Below are 19,431 nucleotides of genomic sequence, written 5' to 3'. Positions count from 1 at the left end.
ATTACAAATATATAAGGTTTTCATGCGCTTGTGAGGTAGCTGATTTTATCAAATTAAATAGATTTTCCCGTTTGAAAACACGAGGATATAAAGTATAATTGTAATTATTAAAAAATCACTATATTTATGTGGTAACTATAAAAATTGATCCATAAAATTGTTTGTTTCACAGGTTTTATAGTTATGTGATAACTTGAAATTTCATGGTATAAAATCATGAATAATGCTAAAGAAATAAAATAATTTATAATAAAACCATGAGTAATGCTAAAGATATAAAATAATTTATAATAAAATTGTTATAAATTGACGTAATGGATGATGTGACAATATAAAATAATTTAATTGATGTTATTATTATGAGTACCACAAAGGTTCAGTTTACATTTAGCCTATAAACATATAATACCTTATATTTTGTAACTATTTTAAAATATAGGAGAGAATTGTATTTTGCACCCCGTTTTTTGGCCAAAAATCAATTTTGTATACTTATTTTCATAAATTGCAGTTTGCATTCCCTACTTTGAAATCCGCTTCAAGTTGCACATTTTTTGTCAAATTTTGTCAATTTTTTTGTCCAAATTATTGTTTTCAACAACTTATATAATTTATTATTGAAGAGAAAAGATGAGATATATTGTTGGAGACAGCAAATAGGGCTAAAAATTTAGGAAAAAAGATGTATGTTGAAGCGAATTTCAAAGTAGGGGATGCAAACTGCAATTTATGAAAATATGTATACAAAAGTGAATTTTGGCAAAATACGAGGAATGCAAAATGTAATTCTCTCAAAATATAATTTTGTATCCGAAAAACAACAGTAACTCAATTGCTATGATCTCTAACAACAGAATAAAACACCCTCCATATATTCAAGGCTTTCAATGATACAACAAATAATCATAACATCCAATTTTACACAAGTCTTCTGATCAATATATTACATATTGAGTTCATCATTAAAATATTACATATCAAATCATAAATAATTAATACAACCTCCGTCCCGTTCGTTTATATACGTTTACTATTTGCACGTATTTTGAGACTTCTATAAAGTATAGTTTCATAATATTTTTTTCAATTTTTTTTTTGAATAAAAGTTTAAACATGAAACTTTTATTCAGAAAAAAAAATTAAAAATATTATGGAGTTATACTTTAAACGAGTATTGAAAAACGTGTTCAAAAATAACGTATAGAATTGAATGATACAAAGGGAGTATATAGCAACACACAGGAGGAGGGTGGTAGCATGCATGCATGCGGTTATTTATAAGCTGGTGGTGACGGCAACTGGAGTTCATAGTTTTTCACTCTTCGTTTCTTTTCATCCAACAGCTTATGCGCAAAACTGCAAGAGTAATTGTAGCTAGTAAGCTACCAATACACAAACATACATTTATCTCGATTTACAGAGAAAAATATAAATTATAGTTTTATTATGATAAACTTGTTGTCAACTATGTTAGAAAAAAGATAGAAGAAAAGTTTTATTATAATATACTTGTTGTTAATTATGTTAAAAAAATGATTCACATAGGACAGCTCGTAAACAAAAATAAAGGAGTTAGAATTTCTTATAATAAGAACCGTGAGAATCGATGATTTTTTTAGTTGAAATTGGTAATTTTTTAAAAATTTGAATTCGGTAAATTGATAAATTTATGTAAACAAAAAATTTAAATTTTATAAAATTATTAAATTTAATTACGAAACTTACTTAGTTTTCACTGTTATTTATTTGAGTAAAAGTCATAATAATAATAATATCGTGTTAACATATATATATATATATATATAGAAATTTGTTCAAATAAAAATAAAGGTTAAAATGAAAACTAGAAACTAAGGTAATCAATCTAATCTAATGGTCCCTACAAGCAGCGCACAGAATTAAACTACACCCTATCACACAGAATCTCATTTTTCCTCTCCGTTCTTAATTTGATTTTTTCCGTCAAACGATAATTTTTTTTAAAATCCGACTTCACTCTATTTTTTCCAGTCTCCCAATAATAAATTTGCATATCATATATGTTATATTTCGACATGATTTAAAAAAAATTATTTTAATTTCTAATTTTCATTATAAGGATATTTGCAGTGTATATATGTGTGTACGTGAGAGTCAAGGTTTAATATGGGAGAACCTTATCAATGCTTGTTTATTAGTACCACCATTTTCGACTTCTTCATTAGCGCCGGTGTCCAAATTTATCCGGCAAACCGGTTTGTTCAACAGATTCTCACCAATTTCAACTAGCCTTTTCATGTTCTCTTCAGTACATAAATCCATTGATGCATTTGTCCCTGTTAACGTGTCGTCCTGAATATTTTACAAAGGTAAAAGAATCTCAGTTAGAACTGTATGATCCTAGAGTACTCCGGAAAAATTTGATTATATGTTATGTTACCTGAATTCGGAGATAGTATTCTTCACAGTCAAGAGCTTGAGTAATTGCAGAAAGATGGTAATCAACCAAATCTCCGCTGGCTTGAGAGAAAATATCTATTAATGGATTGCAGCCTATTTTAAACAACCATCCAATGGCACCCCATTTGGATGTAGTTTCCGCATCATATTTTTGTTCATCCTTTGCAGAGCCTGTGCCTAGTGAAATAATCCGAAACCGACGTTGGTGCACAGGCTTTTCCGGGAAGTTCTGATTATGGTTGAATATCTCCTTCATCACTGCATGCAGTGCAACCAATGTCTGGTGCAAAAGTATAAGATTCATTACAACGTGTAGATGAAAGTATATTGCATTACGGAGTACTCCATCTGTCTCATCCAATTGTATACAGTTCATCTCATCCAATTTATTTTTGAAGAACATAGGGAGTATCATTTAATGAGTAAGTTTATGTATACGTACAGGGTTATTGGCTGCAACACCACCGTCTACAAGATTGAATTCACGAACTGTGCCATCGCTAAAGTAGGTATCGAACTTATGTGCAGGAAGGTATGTTGGAGCAGCAGAGGTGCTAATGCATATATCAGATAGCTTAGCATCAAAAGAAGGGCACTTCTCTGCCTGCAGGCAGATATATATTTAAATTAAGTATAATCGGTTTTTCTATCATGTGCGTGTGGGTACACAGTAAATGTGAAAATTTATAAATTTTGATCATTTTGATTGAGATTTTTTCTGTGTATATAGGGGTCCACTGTTATTAAAAAGAAAGAACCAATCAAAACGACTTAAACTTATGAAATTCCGCGTTACATGGAACTGAAACAAAATATCCGAGTTTTTATACCTCAAAAGTAGTAAAGATTGTGGGCTGCAGTAGTTTGACATCAAAAGTAGGAATAACCACATTGGTTAATGTCTCATGGAGCTTAATCTGTCCTAGCTTTTCTCTCACAACCTTATGAAGGTGTTTTCCATCATACTTAGGACCACAAAGTAGGTGAATCCAAGAAACACAGGCACATCTGATATTCATGAAAGCAATCAGTACTTTGTTAATCACCTAGTCTTGTTGTGTTCATGCAGTTACAGTGGCTAGTTTCCAGATACGAATAACTAATGGAAAGCGTAGATTTATGTGTGTATTGATCATCTCACCTCGTTGGGAATATTTTGGGGCCGTGTTCCAGATAAAAATCCTTAATTTTTTCGGCAGAGAAACGAGGACGCTTGTTTTCATCCGGGGCAGCTAGCATTGCTGTGATGAGACCACCAGTGCTGGTTCCAGCAATGACGTCAAAGTAATCAGCAAGTCTCGCATTTGGATTATGATCAATCTCCTAATGCAATCCAAAGACATGATGTGAGATTATAACAAGACAGATAATTTGAGATGGGAGGGAGTGAAAGCAGAAACTTAATCGATAATAACCTGAAGTTGGGATTCGAGAAACTCGAGAATGGTGGCGGGAATGAGGCCTCTAATGCCACCCCCATCTATACTGAGAATAGTAATGTAATCTCCATGTTTTGGGGGCAGGAGTTGCAGAGATGATTTCCCCTCCATTCTATAATATCTATGAAATAAATGTCCAAGAAATACTTGAGAGAAATAATATAAAGTGATGAATAAGGATGAGCTTGAGTTCGTTTACTTATATAGCCATTTAGGTGTGGACACTAGGCACCATTAACTGACACTTCAATGATCTTCCTGTGCAAACTGTTTGGTATGTCATAAATGTTCTTTGCTCTTAAATGGCGTGAATCACATTTGCTGTACTTATTTGCCGTACTTTTATTTTTACAATTTGAACCCAAACCGTCCCTAAAAACGTTTCGCACACTTTTATTTCATAATATTTGTTAAAATTTTTCTTTCTAAATAAAAATATTAATTTTATTGAAACTATATTTTATAAAAGTCTCGAAACACATGTAAATAATAAACGTCTAGAACCCGTTGGAACAGAAACAGAAAGAGTAATAGTTTGTTAAACATATAGTCTAATTTTAGTCAACCCAACCCAGGATTTGTTAAAATATGCCCTAAACTGTAAGTTTATTAGTAAAAACATAGATTTTTTATATTTAAATTTGTAATTTTTTTTCTAAGAATGTTATTATTTAAAAGTATTTTAACAGTTCTAAATATTTTATGCTTTAATTCCCATTTTTTGAAACTCGGTCTTAATATTTTAAAAATAGTAATTTTAATCAAAGCTTAATTTTAAAAATTTAATAAACACGCAAGTGTGTTGAACATAATTTTATGATTTTATCACGTATGTCATAAATGTTCTTTGTTTTCTAGGGGTTCGATTCGTGAATCACATTTTTGAAATTTGTGCTAAATATAGTAGTAGTTGAAATCCCTGCTGTCCAGGACTTAGGTTTGATACTCCCTTTAAGGTGTGATTACAGATTTCAGAAATTGAAATTATTCGGTTGAGTTTTCGATTTATGATTTATTGGATGATTTTTAAAAAATTTGATAATTTATCGATGATTTATCAAGAATCGATCGAATCGGATAAAATTTTTTGACCGTTATTTAAATGATTTAACTGCAATTTTTGAAAAATTGGTCAATTTCTATAACAATGATATATTAGATGCAATTAATATTGATAAAAATATAATTTTTTTACAACATTCACTTTTCTTCTTAATATAAGTGTCTTTTTTTAAGTGAACATCTATTTTAAAATTGAGGGAAAATTACTTTTAGTTTTGTAATGTGATCCCAAAATATATTGTTAACAAACTTTTAGCTTCTAATTATTTAAACTTTATTAAGAAAATCTCTTTCGAAAATGTTATTGTTATTTCTTTTCGAGAAAAATGTCACTATTTAAAAGTAAAATTAAAAAAATTATCTATCTTACATTTTAGCCCTTTTATTTTTGCAATATATAGTCCTAATATTTTATAAGTAACAATTCTAATAAAAAAACACATATTCAATACAGTAATGTACATAAAACTGTTGAAACACAGTGCCAGTTAGGCTTTGAAGAAAATGACTATTATTGGGCCCAAAGCCCATTTATACCACATATGGGGCAAAACAGGAAGTTGGAAAGTTGGCCCACTAAGTGCATGTTTGGCAAGGTATTCATTTTGCTTAAATGGATACAAAGTCAGTTTATAATTTCTACTAGCTGTTTGGCAAAATTATGGCAACAGTCATTTGTTAGCATTTATGCTAAGAATGAGAAAGTTTGTCCAAAGGTATATTGCCACTTTCTGTCTGCATTCTATTCTTTGTTCTAGACTTCTGGTCAGTGTTACACATTTCACAAATCAGAATTATTCGAGGGGTACCGATTTGCGACTTAGTGAACGATTTTTAAAAAAACGGATGATTTGTTGGCGATTTATCGGAAATCCGTCAAATCGGACAAATATTTTTGACCGATTTGTCGGGCTGTACGGTGTATATTATATAGTAATATCCTGATGTCATTATCCTTATTTTTATTTTTTTTTCTATTTTTTATTTTTATATTAAATTAATAGCTCATGTTAAAATAAAATTGTAATTTACATTTTGATTTTGTTTCAAAAGACAAAAATAATAAACTTATAAGTGATGATTTACAAAATACATTATCAACTTGTAACTAATTTATATATAATGTTATCCTAACAATATTTATGTCAGCGACACTTTTTCAACTTTAAATCATAATTTACATGAACCTCAGTTGGACCACCAATACTTTTACATTCCAGCTTTCTGTTAAATCTCATCTAACAGCTAAAGAGCAAGCATAAATCTATACTATACTATTATAAGCAAAACATGTTTTCGTTTGTTCGGTTGGTTAATACCTTTCTAAAATATTTGTTTTCATCTTCCAAAATAAAGTTAAAATAAAAATAATTTATTTAAATATATTTAATAAGATATCTAATATAATTACAAACTCTTTGAACTACAATTCATCTTAATTTCTAATTACCCTCAACTTCTTTCTCGTCTATTGCACGTGAAACCAAATATTTCCAAACTTAATTTTAGTAATTCATATTTTAATATTAGAAAATAATTCATATTGTTAATTTATATTTTAAATCCATCAGTATCACCATACATACAAAAATTTAACTTCTTTAATTTCAATAATACCTACTTTTTATCTTTTATAATTTATTTTTTATATAATAAACAAATTGCAAATATTTTAATCAGCCCGTGCATGCTAGTATATCATATATGTACATATAACATAAATTAGTCTTCGAAGTAACATGTAACACGTGTGTGACCCGTGGGATTTATCGAGTACGAAGGGTAGCGCCTGCAGGTTCGCTGCAATAGATAAAACACCTAAATTTTATATTATTTTTATTTTATTTTATTTTATGTTTCAAACAAGTAAATCTTTCTATAGTTTTCTCATATATAAAATAATTAAAATATGTGGTCTATGAATTTTAAAACTCAGTACACAAAATCAATTCATTATAAGAATCAAAAATGTATTTTTATTTGTCTTTTTAAATTTATATATGTGTGTGTGAATTAAAAAGTTGTGCTACAATTTTAATTTTTCAATAATAAATAGTTTAGCTTAAAAGTTATAATTTACCAAATATATTATTAGTTTATAAGTACTTTATATGTAAATTTATCCAAACACCTAGATAACTCATAAGCTAAGATGTTTATATCATTTTCAACTTTAAATTACAAATTACATTTTTTAAGAACTTCTAAAATAGTCACTGATCATCATCAAACACAAACAAAGAACACCAATTCAACAACCACATATAACTATTAAAATTTAAAATAACTTCTTAACAATATTATATCATATAAAATAAAATATTAAAAATAAAAGAAAGATAACAAATTTAGAAATAACATGTGCATGAACTTGCACTTATTGTATTGTATCCTGTCTTTTTTTAATATTTAACACTTTAATTCTTGACACACATTTTCAGATTATTTGACCGTATAGATAAAATAAACTTTTTAATTTTTTTTTGTGAATATATAAATACTATTAATATTTTAATTAAAAAAGAAAATTAAAAAAATTATAACTATATAGTCAAAACATCTAAATATGTAAACAATCTTGTGTTTTTTAATCAGAAATTTCAAATAATGTATTTAATTAGCATATATCATCATTTGTTTTTGTTAAATAACATATATAATTATTTATACGGAAACAAAGAAATTTAATTAAAATAAAATAGGAAACACTTACATTTATTATTTGGTTATTATATTTTATGTGATAACTTTTAAGAAAACAAGCTAAACTCATAAAATATTCGTGAACCGTGAATCATAATTTTTTTTAAAATTCGGTAGTTGTTTTTAAATAGATTCGCAATTAACTTTTTTCAATGAACAAAAATTTTGATTCAATAAAAATTCGAGTTCGGTTCAAGTTCTATAAATGTTAATGAGTTCAAACATGTGCGTTTGGCTCATTATTTTCATTATTTTTAAGGAGTTCAAACATGTAAACTTAAGTTTTCGGCTCAATATTAATGAGTTGTCTGTCAATCATATATAATTGTTGAAATAATTTCGTAAATATTTCCGCAAATAACTTTTCTTAATGATCAAAAAAATTAACTCAAAAATTCGAGCTCAATTCAAGTTCAATAAATTTTTAACCTAACAAGTTTAAACATGTATGCTTGAGCGCGGGCTCATTTACCCGGTATTGATCATTTACACACAACAGGCTCAAATAAATAGAAATGGACTTGCCAAAAAACAACAATGTTTCTTAATACTTCTCCAACATCTTATGTAAATTTCATGATAAAATTTCCAATTATTTCCTGATTTATTCATTTTGTTTCCAGTATTGGAAGGTAGTCACACAATCCAGCTAGTTACGCAAAAGATGATAACTCTTGTGATTCAAGGCTTCGTTGGTAGGGCGGGGAGATCTTAGCTCTCTTAATTTCCTTTCCTCAGACAACAATTTTGCAAACCTGCAAGAGAAATTTGTGCTACTTGAAACACTGTTTGCACGAAAGCACAGCAGTTTATACTGCACAACAATATAATGGTATGAATTTCTACATTTAAGATGACAGATGAACCTTATTAAGGCTTCTGCATTCGTGACACCCTCTTCGACTTGTTCATGGACACCATTTTCCAAATTTATTCTGGAAACTGGTTTTTTCAACAACTTTTCTCCAATTTCAACCAGTTTTTTCAAGTTCTCTTCTGTAGATATGTCTATTGATGAGTCTATCCCCGTTAACGTGTCCTCCTGAGATTTAAGCATACAAATTTATGTGTACTTAAAGCATGTAACGAGAGAACTAAGGTTAAATATATGATCCTATTGGAGACTTTCTCTAACACCTTAAGGTTTTAGATGAGCTGGTTACTTAACAATAATACAAGAACTCAACGTGCACTTTGCATATAAATTTTCAGGGTACCATGAATGACGATTTGTATATTACCTGTATTCTGAGATAGTTTTCTTCACAATGAAGAGCTTGAGTAACCACCGAAAGATGGTAATCAACCATATCTCCACTAGCTTGAGTAAAAACATCAACTATCGGAGTTGAGCCTTGATGAATAAACCATCCCAAGGCACCCCATTTGGCTGCAGTTTTTGCATCATATCTCTTTTCAATTTTTGCAGAGCCTGTGCCTACGGAGATTATTAGAAACCGACCAAAATCCGTGGGCTTTATTGGCGAGAAGTCCTTATTGTTATCGAATATCTGTTTTGTCACTTCACTCAAGGCCACCAATGTCTGGTGGAAGGAATGAAGTAGCATGTAAATGTTATTACTGCAAGTAAATTTGGTTGCTAATTGATATTACAGAAATATTAATATGGTTGATGTTAAGCATACTTACTGGATTATTGGCTGCAACACCACCATCTATAAGATTGAATTCACGAACATTCCCTTGGCAATCGTGATCATAGAACGTATATGCAGGAAGGTATATGGGAGCTGCTGAGGTGCTTATGCATATATCGGATAGTTGAGTATTATTACATTGGCACTTCTTGGCCTGCAAGCAGATGCTTAATTTGCACTTCTTGGCCTGCAGGCAAATTTTTCATTATCAAGCTCTAATTTTAACTACTTCATACGAAAAACTTGACTATGAGTGTGTTTGTATATTGGTCTGACCTCATAAGTAGAAAAGATTTTGGGCTGCAAATGCTTGATATCAAAAGTAGGAATAACCACATTTGTTAATGTCTCAGCTAGCTTAGTTTCTCTTAACTTCTCTGTCACAACACCATGAAGGTATTTTCCATCATACTTCGGCCCCCAAAACACTTTCCATATTTTCCTGAGCAAGCCAAAAAATCCCCTGCAACTGAAAACATGAGGTAGTACTGAGTAGTCTGCGGGTGGAATATGTAAACAATACAAATCGATTGATTATGTGTACGTGTGTTTGTAGATTTAGTTATTACTTCTTCTGTGGGAAAATTTTGGGGCAGTGATCGAGATAAAAAGGCTTAATATCTTTAGCAGCATACAGAGGACGATTGTGCTCATCTGGGACGGTTAGCATGGCTGTCATGAGGCCACCAGTGCTAGTGCCTCCGATGACATCAAAGTAGTCTGCAAGTCTTGCATATTCACCATCTAGCTCCTGGTGAGGAAGTGTTAGTTAGTACTAATATTTAATTATAAGAAAAGTTTTTACGTAATTAGGTCATATTATTACCTGAAGTTGTGCTTCAAGAAACTCGAGAATGGTGGCAGGAATGAGGCCTCTAATACCACCTCCATCAATACTGAGAATAGTAATTAGTTTCCCGAAAGACGGGGGTGGGATTTGAAGTAGAGATGACAGCTGCCTCTCCATTCGATATGTTCTAATCATTTAGGCTGAATTAGTTGATCATATAGGTATGTTCTAATCAGTAGCGGAACCAGGATTCTAAAGAATCAGAGGCTATATAGCTAGCTTCTTTTCATTAGCTACTAAATATTGGTTACTCATCTAAACAATCATAACAGTTGTAATATATACTGGTCACTAGCTACTCTACTATTTCTATGAACTATGATATGTTGATATCCAGCTCATCAAAGTAACTTTAAACAGAATTTCTAACAAATTCGCTTCAGCCTGCGAGCGTTCTGTAATGCAAATGGGACCACACTGAAGAACCATCGCGCTTACCAGGCAGTATCAGATTCATTCTTTCGCGACTGTGATCAGACTGGTTTGTGTTGATTACTCTGTCAACTTAAGCTAACCTACTTATCTACTCATCTATGTACTTAAAAAATTATATGTAATATTATTTTAAGTTATATTTTGTTAGAATTTAAAATACAATCCAGTTCTACCTTCGTCTAACACCATACGATTTTAGATGAACTGATTATTCAACGTGGTGGTATCAGAGCATCTCTGTCTTCGACTTAAAAATGGGTTTTCAAGTGAGGGAGTGTTGGAATATAATATAAGATCAAGTTGGGTCTTCCTGTAACATCTTAAGGTGTGTTAGATGAGTTGGTTACTCAACATATTATTCTCTGTTCTCAGCACAACGAGAATAAAAATCCATCTTCAGTTAGGTGTATGTTTGTTCTGTCGCAAATTATTGCAGTGGAATACAGGTCACACTGCATATTGTAACTCACCAAGTCACTATATCAAGTAGAATCTGAAATTTATCGATGACTTTACGACTTAGTAGTACTGTACATCAGGATCAGGATTAAGAACTAGGAGCAGCCTGATTGTTCAGTAAAACCAAAAAAAAACCAGAATTGTCAAAAATATTCTCCAGCCAATTATTGTTCAGTTCAATCTTTACTTCTGAAGTAATGATTATCGCGGTCTAGAAAATGAAACCTCGTGTTTCACATTGGAATATTAGAAATTCGATTGTTTACTGGCCATTCATTGTAATGTTTTCTTTTCTCTGCAGATGCTTGTGGTCTGCCTTTAACCTTTTATGCTTTATGCTTGTAGTTCAATCGTTGAAAGATGAAAGACTTTTCTTCAGCATCTAAAAGGACTGATTGAGTATACTTATATATCGGAAATAGAGATTTGTTGAATATATTTCATCTTTCAGACGATAAAGAATAAGGAGGAATAACAATCGCCCAAAATACCCATCAGAATTTTAGACTGTCCAAAATACCCACTAGATACTCCATTTCAGTGGAGTATCCGGTTGATACTTCACTAACACACGAGTATCAAGTGGAGTATCCACCCATAAACTCCTTTGTCAGTGGAGTAACATGTGAGGTACTCCTTTGTCAGTGGAGTATCATCTAAAATTTTACTTTTATTTTTGAAAAAATAATTTTTTAAAAAAAATACAAGTGATACTTCAGTGGGAAAGGAGTATCAGTCCTCCATTGACTGAAGAGTATCTGCCATGATACTCTACTGACAAAGTAGTATCACCCTGATACTCCATTCAAAATATTCAAAATAGCGTATCATCCTGATACTCCATTATCACTGGACAAAAGGACATCTAAAAAAAGTATTTTGGTCATTTTTTCGAAGGTCATTTTTTCGAATGAGGAGGGTCGACATCTGTCACATTTCAGAGCGTTCGAGATCTCCCATTTAAGATTCAAGACGCAAATAAGGATGTTAAAGAACCTAATTACCGAAAACACAAGATTGTATACTGGAACTGGAACAATTTATTCTGATCGAAATGACTGAGAATACAATCACAACCTTATTTGACAGCTCGACAACTGAATGAAGGTTCAGACAAACAAAACTAGAACTAATAGGAAAATTTGACTCCCTTAATGCTTGGTTGTTCCAGTTAAAGCTTTATTAGTGCGCGGAGATTTAAGCTCTCTCAATCTCCTTTCCTCTGACAGCAATTTCGCAAACCTGCAAGAGTAATTCTAGCTTGTTAGCTACAGATTAGACTCAAACACACAAATGTCTGACGAAATCTCACATCACGTGATCTGTCAAACAGTTGAAATGTATAATAATATGGTTAATATCGTCAGATTAACAGGCACATTCACCTTTTTAATTCTTCTTCATTGGTTCTGCCATTTTTCACTGGTTCATGGTCACCATTATGCAAGTTAATTCTCGAAACTGGTTTCTTCAACAGATTCTCACCAATTTCAAGTAGCCTTTCCAAGTTCTCTTTAGTACATATATCAGTAGATGCGTCTGTCCCTGTTAACGTGTCGTCCTGTGAAATGTGTTTGTTTAGAACAGTATACAAAGGTGAAAGATCCTGCAGTTTTAATATTTTTTGCACATGCACACACAAAAGCCGGGGGTCTTTTGGTTACCCTTCCCAAACCCTGCGATAAGCGGGATTTACTGGATATGTTTGGTTTGGTTTGGTTTGAATGTTACCTGAATTCGGAGATAGTTTTCTTCACAATGAAGGGCTTGAGTAACTATCGAAAGATGGTAATCAACCATATCTCCGTTTGCTTGCATAAAAACATCAACCAATGGATTTGAGCCTTGATGAAGCAACCATCCCTTGGCACCCCATTTGGATGCAGTTTCTGCATCATATTTTTGTTCATTCGCTGCAGAGCCCGTGCCTAGTGAAATTACCAGATATCGACCATAGTCCACAGGCTTTAACGGGAAGAAGTCCGGATTACCCTCGGATATCTCCTTCGTCACCAGTCATTGCAACCAATGTCTGGTGCAAAAAGTACAAGATTCACTAACATTTAAGAAAATACCAGTAATATTGCATAACTAATTAATGGCTAAATTTATGCAGACGTACGGGGTCATTGGCTGTAACACCACCGTCTATAAGATTGAATTCACGAACTCTGCATGGCAAGTATAATAGTAACACAGCGCGCCAATACCAAAAAACAATATAAAAAGGGCTTAGAATTTCTAAAGTCGATTATAATTTTTTTTAATTAGTGCATTAATTATCTTATATAATAAATTTTTTCAATTCATGTTAATATTCAGTTAATATATTGTTATATAATTTTTTTTGTGCAAATTAAAGTTGTATAGTCTTGATTTTATAAAGAAAGTATTTTCTTATATAAAGTGGTAGAGATTGTTCATATGTTTTTTTATCAAAAAATGATTAATCAAAATCATTAAACCATTTAAAAATTTACATACTTATTTACATATACTATATATTCACATCAGTACTATAAATTTATGATTTTTTACCTAAATATCTAAATATTATGAACCACTAATAAAATACTTTTTATAGGGACCTTGAGATCCTCTTTACCCATACAAAAATACATAAAATTTGAGACGGATATGTAATATTAATAAATTAGAATACTTCCTCCATCCACGGTCCATAATAGGTGTAATTTAGATTTTTACAAGTATTTTAAGTTGTAATATATGGCTTTTAAATATTAGTTTCTAAATCTTTTCAAAATATTTAAGTAATAACTTTTTTTACAGAAAATAATTAATAATATACAAGTCAATCTTACTTAGTGTTGGTTGATATAATGATATTGAGCTAAAATAAAAGAAGATATACTACTTATCTGGGCTAAAAATAATATTCAACTCGTGTAAAATTAAAAACAAATTAAGTAATTACCAAATTAAAATTTAAAATATATCCAAATTAAACATTATTTCGTGAGTTTCGCTTGTGTAAAATCATCAAATTTTGATTTATATAATTCAGAATAGAGCCGAAATAAAATCAAATTATTATTTAAATTTTCATTAGTTTATCACTTTTCCTTAATATCTATATTATATTATAATAGACGAAACATTAAAAGTTTGGTAATCGGTCGGTCAGTACTTGCTGAAATCACTTAATTACCCTTACTTAATTATTCTAATTCTAATTATTGGGTCGATCAATTGTAATTCTAATTGATATATTGAAATCAACTTTCTCTATTATTTTACCAATTTCAATTCTATTTTATATCGAACTCTATATTACTATAATTTATATTAAATTCAACTTCTTCAACCAATTTAAATTTTAATTCATATCGAATTCTATATCATTCTAATTTGTTATTTCGGGCTACATTAAATTTATACAAACTAAATATAATTCTTAAGATTTAGTTGATATATAATGTGATTCGGGTTAAGATAAAATATTAATATTGTCAATCCTCCTAAAAAAATTATACTAATGAATTTGGATAAATAAAATATTTATCCAGGATAAAAAAAATACATTATACAATTGATTTAGACTAACACAAAACTAAAATAAAAATAAAATTCGACCAAAAAAAAACTTATTTACTAATTATTCAGTCTAAAACAAAATAATCTTATTGATCCGGACTTTAAAAAAAATAAAATTAAACTAAAAATAATTAGTTTGATTTTGTCGGTGTATTGGGCATCGGGCTAAAATAAAATAATGTAAATCACTGTCCGAGATAAATCAAATTAATATTATAATAAGTATAATTCGTATCCTATTCATGTGAAATAAAAAATTAAATTTTTATTTAAAATATAAATATTTTTTTTTAAACACTTATAGTTATAAATAAAACTATATCGTTCAAAAAATAATATTGTCTTTTTCATATATCTTTTATAGAGTTATATTCAATCGATTAAGTAATAACCATGGTAAAATAATTTTTTTTAAGGTCCCAACATAATGGAGACATTATATTTTTACCCTAAATAAAATAATAATTTCATTATAATAATATTTCTCCTTACCAATGTTATCACTTTAAATAAGTTTAAATGTTCTAAAAAGTTATGAACATATACGTTTACTTTTATAATTATCATGAAGTGATATCATTTAAATTTTTAGTGAACAAAATTAAAATTGAATTCAAGTATAATATTAAAAAATATATGTGTAGTCGGTGCATCCGGTTTTAAGTTAGTATATACTAAATTTTGTTTATACTTAACATTTTTGTTTTGCACTTGAGGTCTTAGAAGTTCGTTCTTTTTTTTTAAACCGGTCCAATTTGGCGTTCTTTGTGATTTATAACCTTGAAGGAATAAAAAAGTAAAATTGCATGGTTTCATGCGGGGCGGATTCAAAGATTTAGAGGTAGTTTGGGTGATACTTCTGGGTGATACTTGTAAGTATTTTTTTTTGTTAATTGATTACACACGCACACGCCGGAAGTGGAATTTCTAACCTCTCGTAAGGGGTACAAGAGCTCAATCACGGCATCAACACCTTGTTGGTACTTGTAGACGCACAAGTCGGGAGTCGAACTTCTGACCTCTAGTAAGGGGGTACAAGAGCTCAATCACGGCATCAACACCTTATTGGTACTTGTAGGTATTTAGACGGGCATTTGAAATATGCAACCAACATTATTTGGCTAATTAAAAGATGGATAGTAAAAACACTACAAGAAAAATGTCCATAGACATCGGTTTTTTGCCGATGTCTATGTTATTTGGCAACCGTTGTTGATGTCGGTGATGTCTATTCTATACATCGGCCATAACCCGATGTCTTTACTTGCTTAGACATCGTTTCTGGCAAAGAAGCTGATGTCCATGCATTATTTTCTTACAAAAAATGTTAGAAATAAATAATTTAATAAATAAATTACACCTATTAAAACATATTAAACATATAATGAGTTATGTTTTTTTCACATAAATATCGAGTATTTTCATTTAGGTGATGTAAAATCAGATATTAAATATCGATTTATTTAGTGAAAGGTGATGTCTATATTGGGACATAGACATCAATTTTATCCCAAACAAAGTGATGTATATGTTCAATTTAGACTTGAACATGTCAGTCTTTGACATCAGTTGTTTATCTAAAAGTGATGTACATTAACTTTTTTGATATCAGTTTTTCTTCTTTAAAAGTGATGTCTATATTGGCACATAGACGTCAATTTTATCCCAAACAAAGTGATGTCTATATTTAATTTAGACTTGAACATGTCAGTCTTTAACATCGGTTTTTTTATGTAAAAGCGATGTACGTTAACTTTTTTGACACCAGTTTTTCTTCATTAAAAGTGATGTACAATTGCTTTTATAACTAACATATATCAAATATACTGAACTTGCACTCAGGTAAACTAAATAAATAATAGGATTTGAATACATGCTTAAATACATAGTTTGGTCCTTTATCACCATCAAAATAAACTACATCTTACATTGAAAATTTTATTACTCAAATGAATTCCCCAAAAAATCAGCTTTCATACTAAAAGAAATAAATAAGTAAACAAGCGCCATAACAACTTAGCTCCAAACAGAAGTGAAGGAACATGAGTTTTGTGTTTTGACTCAGAACACCCTGCGATCTTCTTTGAAATATTGATAGCTTGTACACGTATACTCATATTAGCGCTTTGACGTCATGACTCTGGCGTTGTATACAGGTGGATCAGACGGTATCTGCACTTTCTTCTATGTTGGCCTCTTTGAGATCCGATTGAATGAAAATATGGTGTTTGGAGGAGGTAGACGACTTTCACTAGAGCTTTTAATCATCCCCTTCTACAATTTCAAAATGGTTCAAGATCTTCTTAAGTTTTATTTGACAAAAAAAGGGAATATATTAACTCTTAACTTATCCAAAGTAATAACAATAATAATTTTCAAATTTTCAAATTTGTGGTCTCTCCTTGAATTCGCTTCTTGCTCAATTGGCTTAGGTACCTAATCTCTTCACTTTATTGAGGGTAAATATCTAACTATAGTTTTACAAAAGATATGAAAGTAATTCACAATATTATCATAACCGGTGTCAATATATCTACTACAAATGTGTCACGTCTGCTCATATAGTATTTGTTATATTTGAACTGTCAAACCAATATATGTATTAGCTGATGGGTTCCGAGGCATAAAACGCAGCGGATAAATGTAAATAAAACAAAAAAAATTTCGAAACCCAAAAACAGGATCCATGTATAATTGTGGGCATATTATGGAGATAACGAATCATACCTTTCAAGAGCCTGACTTTCACGAACTCAACGGAGATCCTAGCTATCACGCTTTGTGTCTACCTCTCGGAGAAACACCTCTATGGTATCCACACGAGCACTTCCAAGAACGTCTCACGTACTTGACTACGGAATGGATGTACTAGCCTCCTTCTTGATGATCCGAATTGCCTCTGCCTCTCTTGCTGCTAGGGTTTTCTCCAAAACGTACAAGCCTTTTTAACCTATCATTATCTATTTATAATGGTAGATTAAAAGGCCCATAACAGCAAAGCCCAACCCTAGTAGGTATATGATTAAATAATAAAAATGAATTTCTATTATTTAATTAATAACTAAGTCATACTTAATTATTATGGGCAAAAACATTCCCTTTAATTCAAATTTATATTATCTCAATTAAGTCTTACTTAATTATAATAAAATTCAAATAATCATCAATTAATTTAAATCCATAATTTAAATTAACTATTCCATTAAGTGCTCTATTTGTGCGACCCTATAGGCTATTATTTAATTGACAATAATTTTATTCTCTAATAAAATTATAAACAATTAGCGGTATCTAGTAATATATCATTGTTACCCAATTAAACAATAATTAAATTGTGATTAGATAAAACCTTTCATGATTAATGTTTTTCGTGTAATATAATCCCTTTAACCATACATATTATAGATTAAACTCGAGGCATGTATTTAGTCATCCTTTTTCAACATTTAATCCGGGTTTACTTGATCCATTAGTAGACTATCAAGACAAATCATTATTTGAGCATGGTCATGCTTTTTATAATCTCACTCAATCAAGAGGCCAATAATATCTCTCCTAATTATAGGAGGGTTAAATCCTTTATCTATCATTCATATTTCTCATATGACTCATGATATACCCGATATCCACTTTTATCATCACCCGATCAAAAGTAACTTTTAATGTAGTCAAAGTATATTAATCCTCGTATAGAAATATAATGATTTCAAGTCAAAGGATCATAACACCATTATCACTGTGAGTCTTTCTTATGACTTTATTAAACATGAAGAATCTCATTGCGGGCCTGTCCAATACCATGTACTCTCACATGTACCTATGTATTGACTTTAGTATCCCCATACTTATAACCAATGAGATGTGGTTATCTTGTCAAACAACATACTAGTCTATCTATATATTATTATTGTCCTATATAATAATACTCGACTAGGGACCTTTAAAAATATGATATATTATATAATCTCAAGTTCAAGTCATGTACTTAAACTATACAATGTGTATCATGATTTTAAGGATATTTAATATGCTAACAAAATATCGCAGTAATTAAGGTCATAATAAATATATTTATTGAATGATCAACTGACATAAAGATTTGAAAGAATAATGTATTGCACTAGAGCCAATCACCCATATATCTAATACACATGGAACTAGTGTGACCATCGTGCTTCTGCTGCGACAAGCCTTTGGTCAGTGGGTCTGCAATGTTATCATTTGTGTGTACATTACATATGTGTATATCACCCCTTTCATTAATCTCTCGAATAAGGTGAAATCTCATGAGTATATGTTTGGCCCGGGAGTGTGATCTAGGTTCTTTAGCCTGTGCAATGGCTCCATTATTATCGCAGTATAGATCAATGGGATCTGCGATCGATGGAACCACTCCCAAATCAGAAATGAACTTTCGAATCCAAACGGCCTCCTTAGCTGCTTCACAAGCTGCAATGTACTCAGCCTCCATTGTAGAATCATCTACCGTTTCTTGCTTTGAACTCTTCCACCTTACAGCACCTCCGTTTAGACAAAACACAAAACCAGACTGTGATACAGTATCATCTCTATCTGTTTGGAAACTTGCATCGGTGTAACCTTTTACAATGAGTTTCTCTTCTCCTCCATACACCAAGAATGAATCTTTAGTTCTTTTCAGGTACTTAAGAATATTCTTGACTGCCGTCCAGTGACCTTCACCCGGATTAGACTGGTATCTGCTCGTCATGCTCAAAGCATACGAGACATCTAGGCGAGTACATACCATTACATACATGATAGATCCAATTGCTGAAGCATATGGAATTTTATTCATGTGGTCCTTCTCATC

The 19,431-nt window shown here is 30.8% G+C and overlaps 2 protein-coding genes and 1 pseudogene across 3 annotated transcripts; all 3 read right to left on the bottom strand.

Moving 5' to 3' along the window:
* Positions 1–845: 845 nt before the first annotated feature.
* On the bottom strand, positions 846–4,036 carry LOC141721735 (patatin-like protein 2). Its single transcript, XM_074524798.1, has 7 exons — positions 3,855–4,036; positions 3,581–3,762; positions 3,270–3,447; positions 2,882–3,043; positions 2,420–2,719; positions 2,156–2,331; positions 846–1,356 (listed from the first exon to the last, which is right to left on the bottom strand). The coding sequence occupies exons 1-7, from the start codon at positions 3,987–3,989 to the stop codon at positions 1,272–1,274; spliced, it is 1,218 nt and encodes a 405-aa protein (XP_074380899.1). The 5' UTR covers positions 3,990–4,036; the 3' UTR covers positions 846–1,271.
* A 4,004-nt stretch (positions 4,037–8,040) lies between these two features.
* Positions 8,041–10,438, bottom strand: LOC141721730 (patatin-like protein 2). Of its 2 annotated transcripts, XM_074524793.1 has the most exons (7): positions 10,128–10,425; positions 9,871–10,052; positions 9,578–9,770; positions 9,294–9,488; positions 8,885–9,187; positions 8,510–8,685; positions 8,041–8,398 (listed from the first exon to the last, which is right to left on the bottom strand). In XM_074524793.1, exons 1-7 carry the CDS (start codon positions 10,284–10,286, stop codon positions 8,293–8,295), a joined length of 1,314 nt encoding a protein of 437 aa, XP_074380894.1. In that variant the 5' UTR covers positions 10,287–10,425; the 3' UTR covers positions 8,041–8,292. The 2 variants fall into 2 exon arrangements, with proteins under 2 accessions (XP_074380894.1, XP_074380895.1); XM_074524794.1 differs by lacking the exon at positions 8,510–8,685 and having other exon boundaries at positions 10,128–10,438.
* A 1,693-nt stretch (positions 10,439–12,131) lies between these two features.
* LOC141720119 (patatin-like protein 3) overlaps positions 12,132–19,431 on the bottom strand; it is a 64,049-nt pseudogene continuing 56,749 nt past the window's right edge.

This window comes from Apium graveolens, chromosome 4 (assembly GCF_009905375.1).
Source record: "Apium graveolens cultivar Ventura chromosome 4, ASM990537v1, whole genome shotgun sequence".
NCBI lineage: Eukaryota > Viridiplantae > Streptophyta > Magnoliopsida > Apiales > Apiaceae > Apium > Apium graveolens.
This window is presented reverse-complemented; position numbering and strand designations above follow the sequence as displayed.

Coding starts and splice junctions, on each gene's coding strand:
- LOC141721735 (XM_074524798.1), bottom strand. CDS start 3,989: ATGGAGGGGAAATCATCTCTGCAACTCCTGCCCCCAAAACATGGAGAT. Junction 3,763..3,854: donor TTCTCGAATCCCAACTTCAG/GTTATTATCGAT, acceptor GGATTGCATTAG/GAGATTGATCATAATCCAAA. Junction 3,448..3,580: donor CCCAAAATATTCCCAACGAG/GTGAGATGATCA, acceptor CATGAATATCAG/ATGTGCCTGTGTTTCTTGGA.
- LOC141721730 (XM_074524793.1), bottom strand. CDS start 10,286: ATGATTAGAACATATCGAATGGAGAGGCAGCTGTCATCTCTACTTCAA. Junction 9,771..9,870: donor AAAATTTTCCCACAGAAGAA/GTAATAACTAAA, acceptor TCATGTTTTCAG/TTGCAGGGGATTTTTTGGCT. Junction 8,399..8,509: donor AATGCAGAAGCCTTAATAAG/GTTCATCTGTCA, acceptor TTTCTCTTGCAG/GTTTGCAAAATTGTTGTCTG.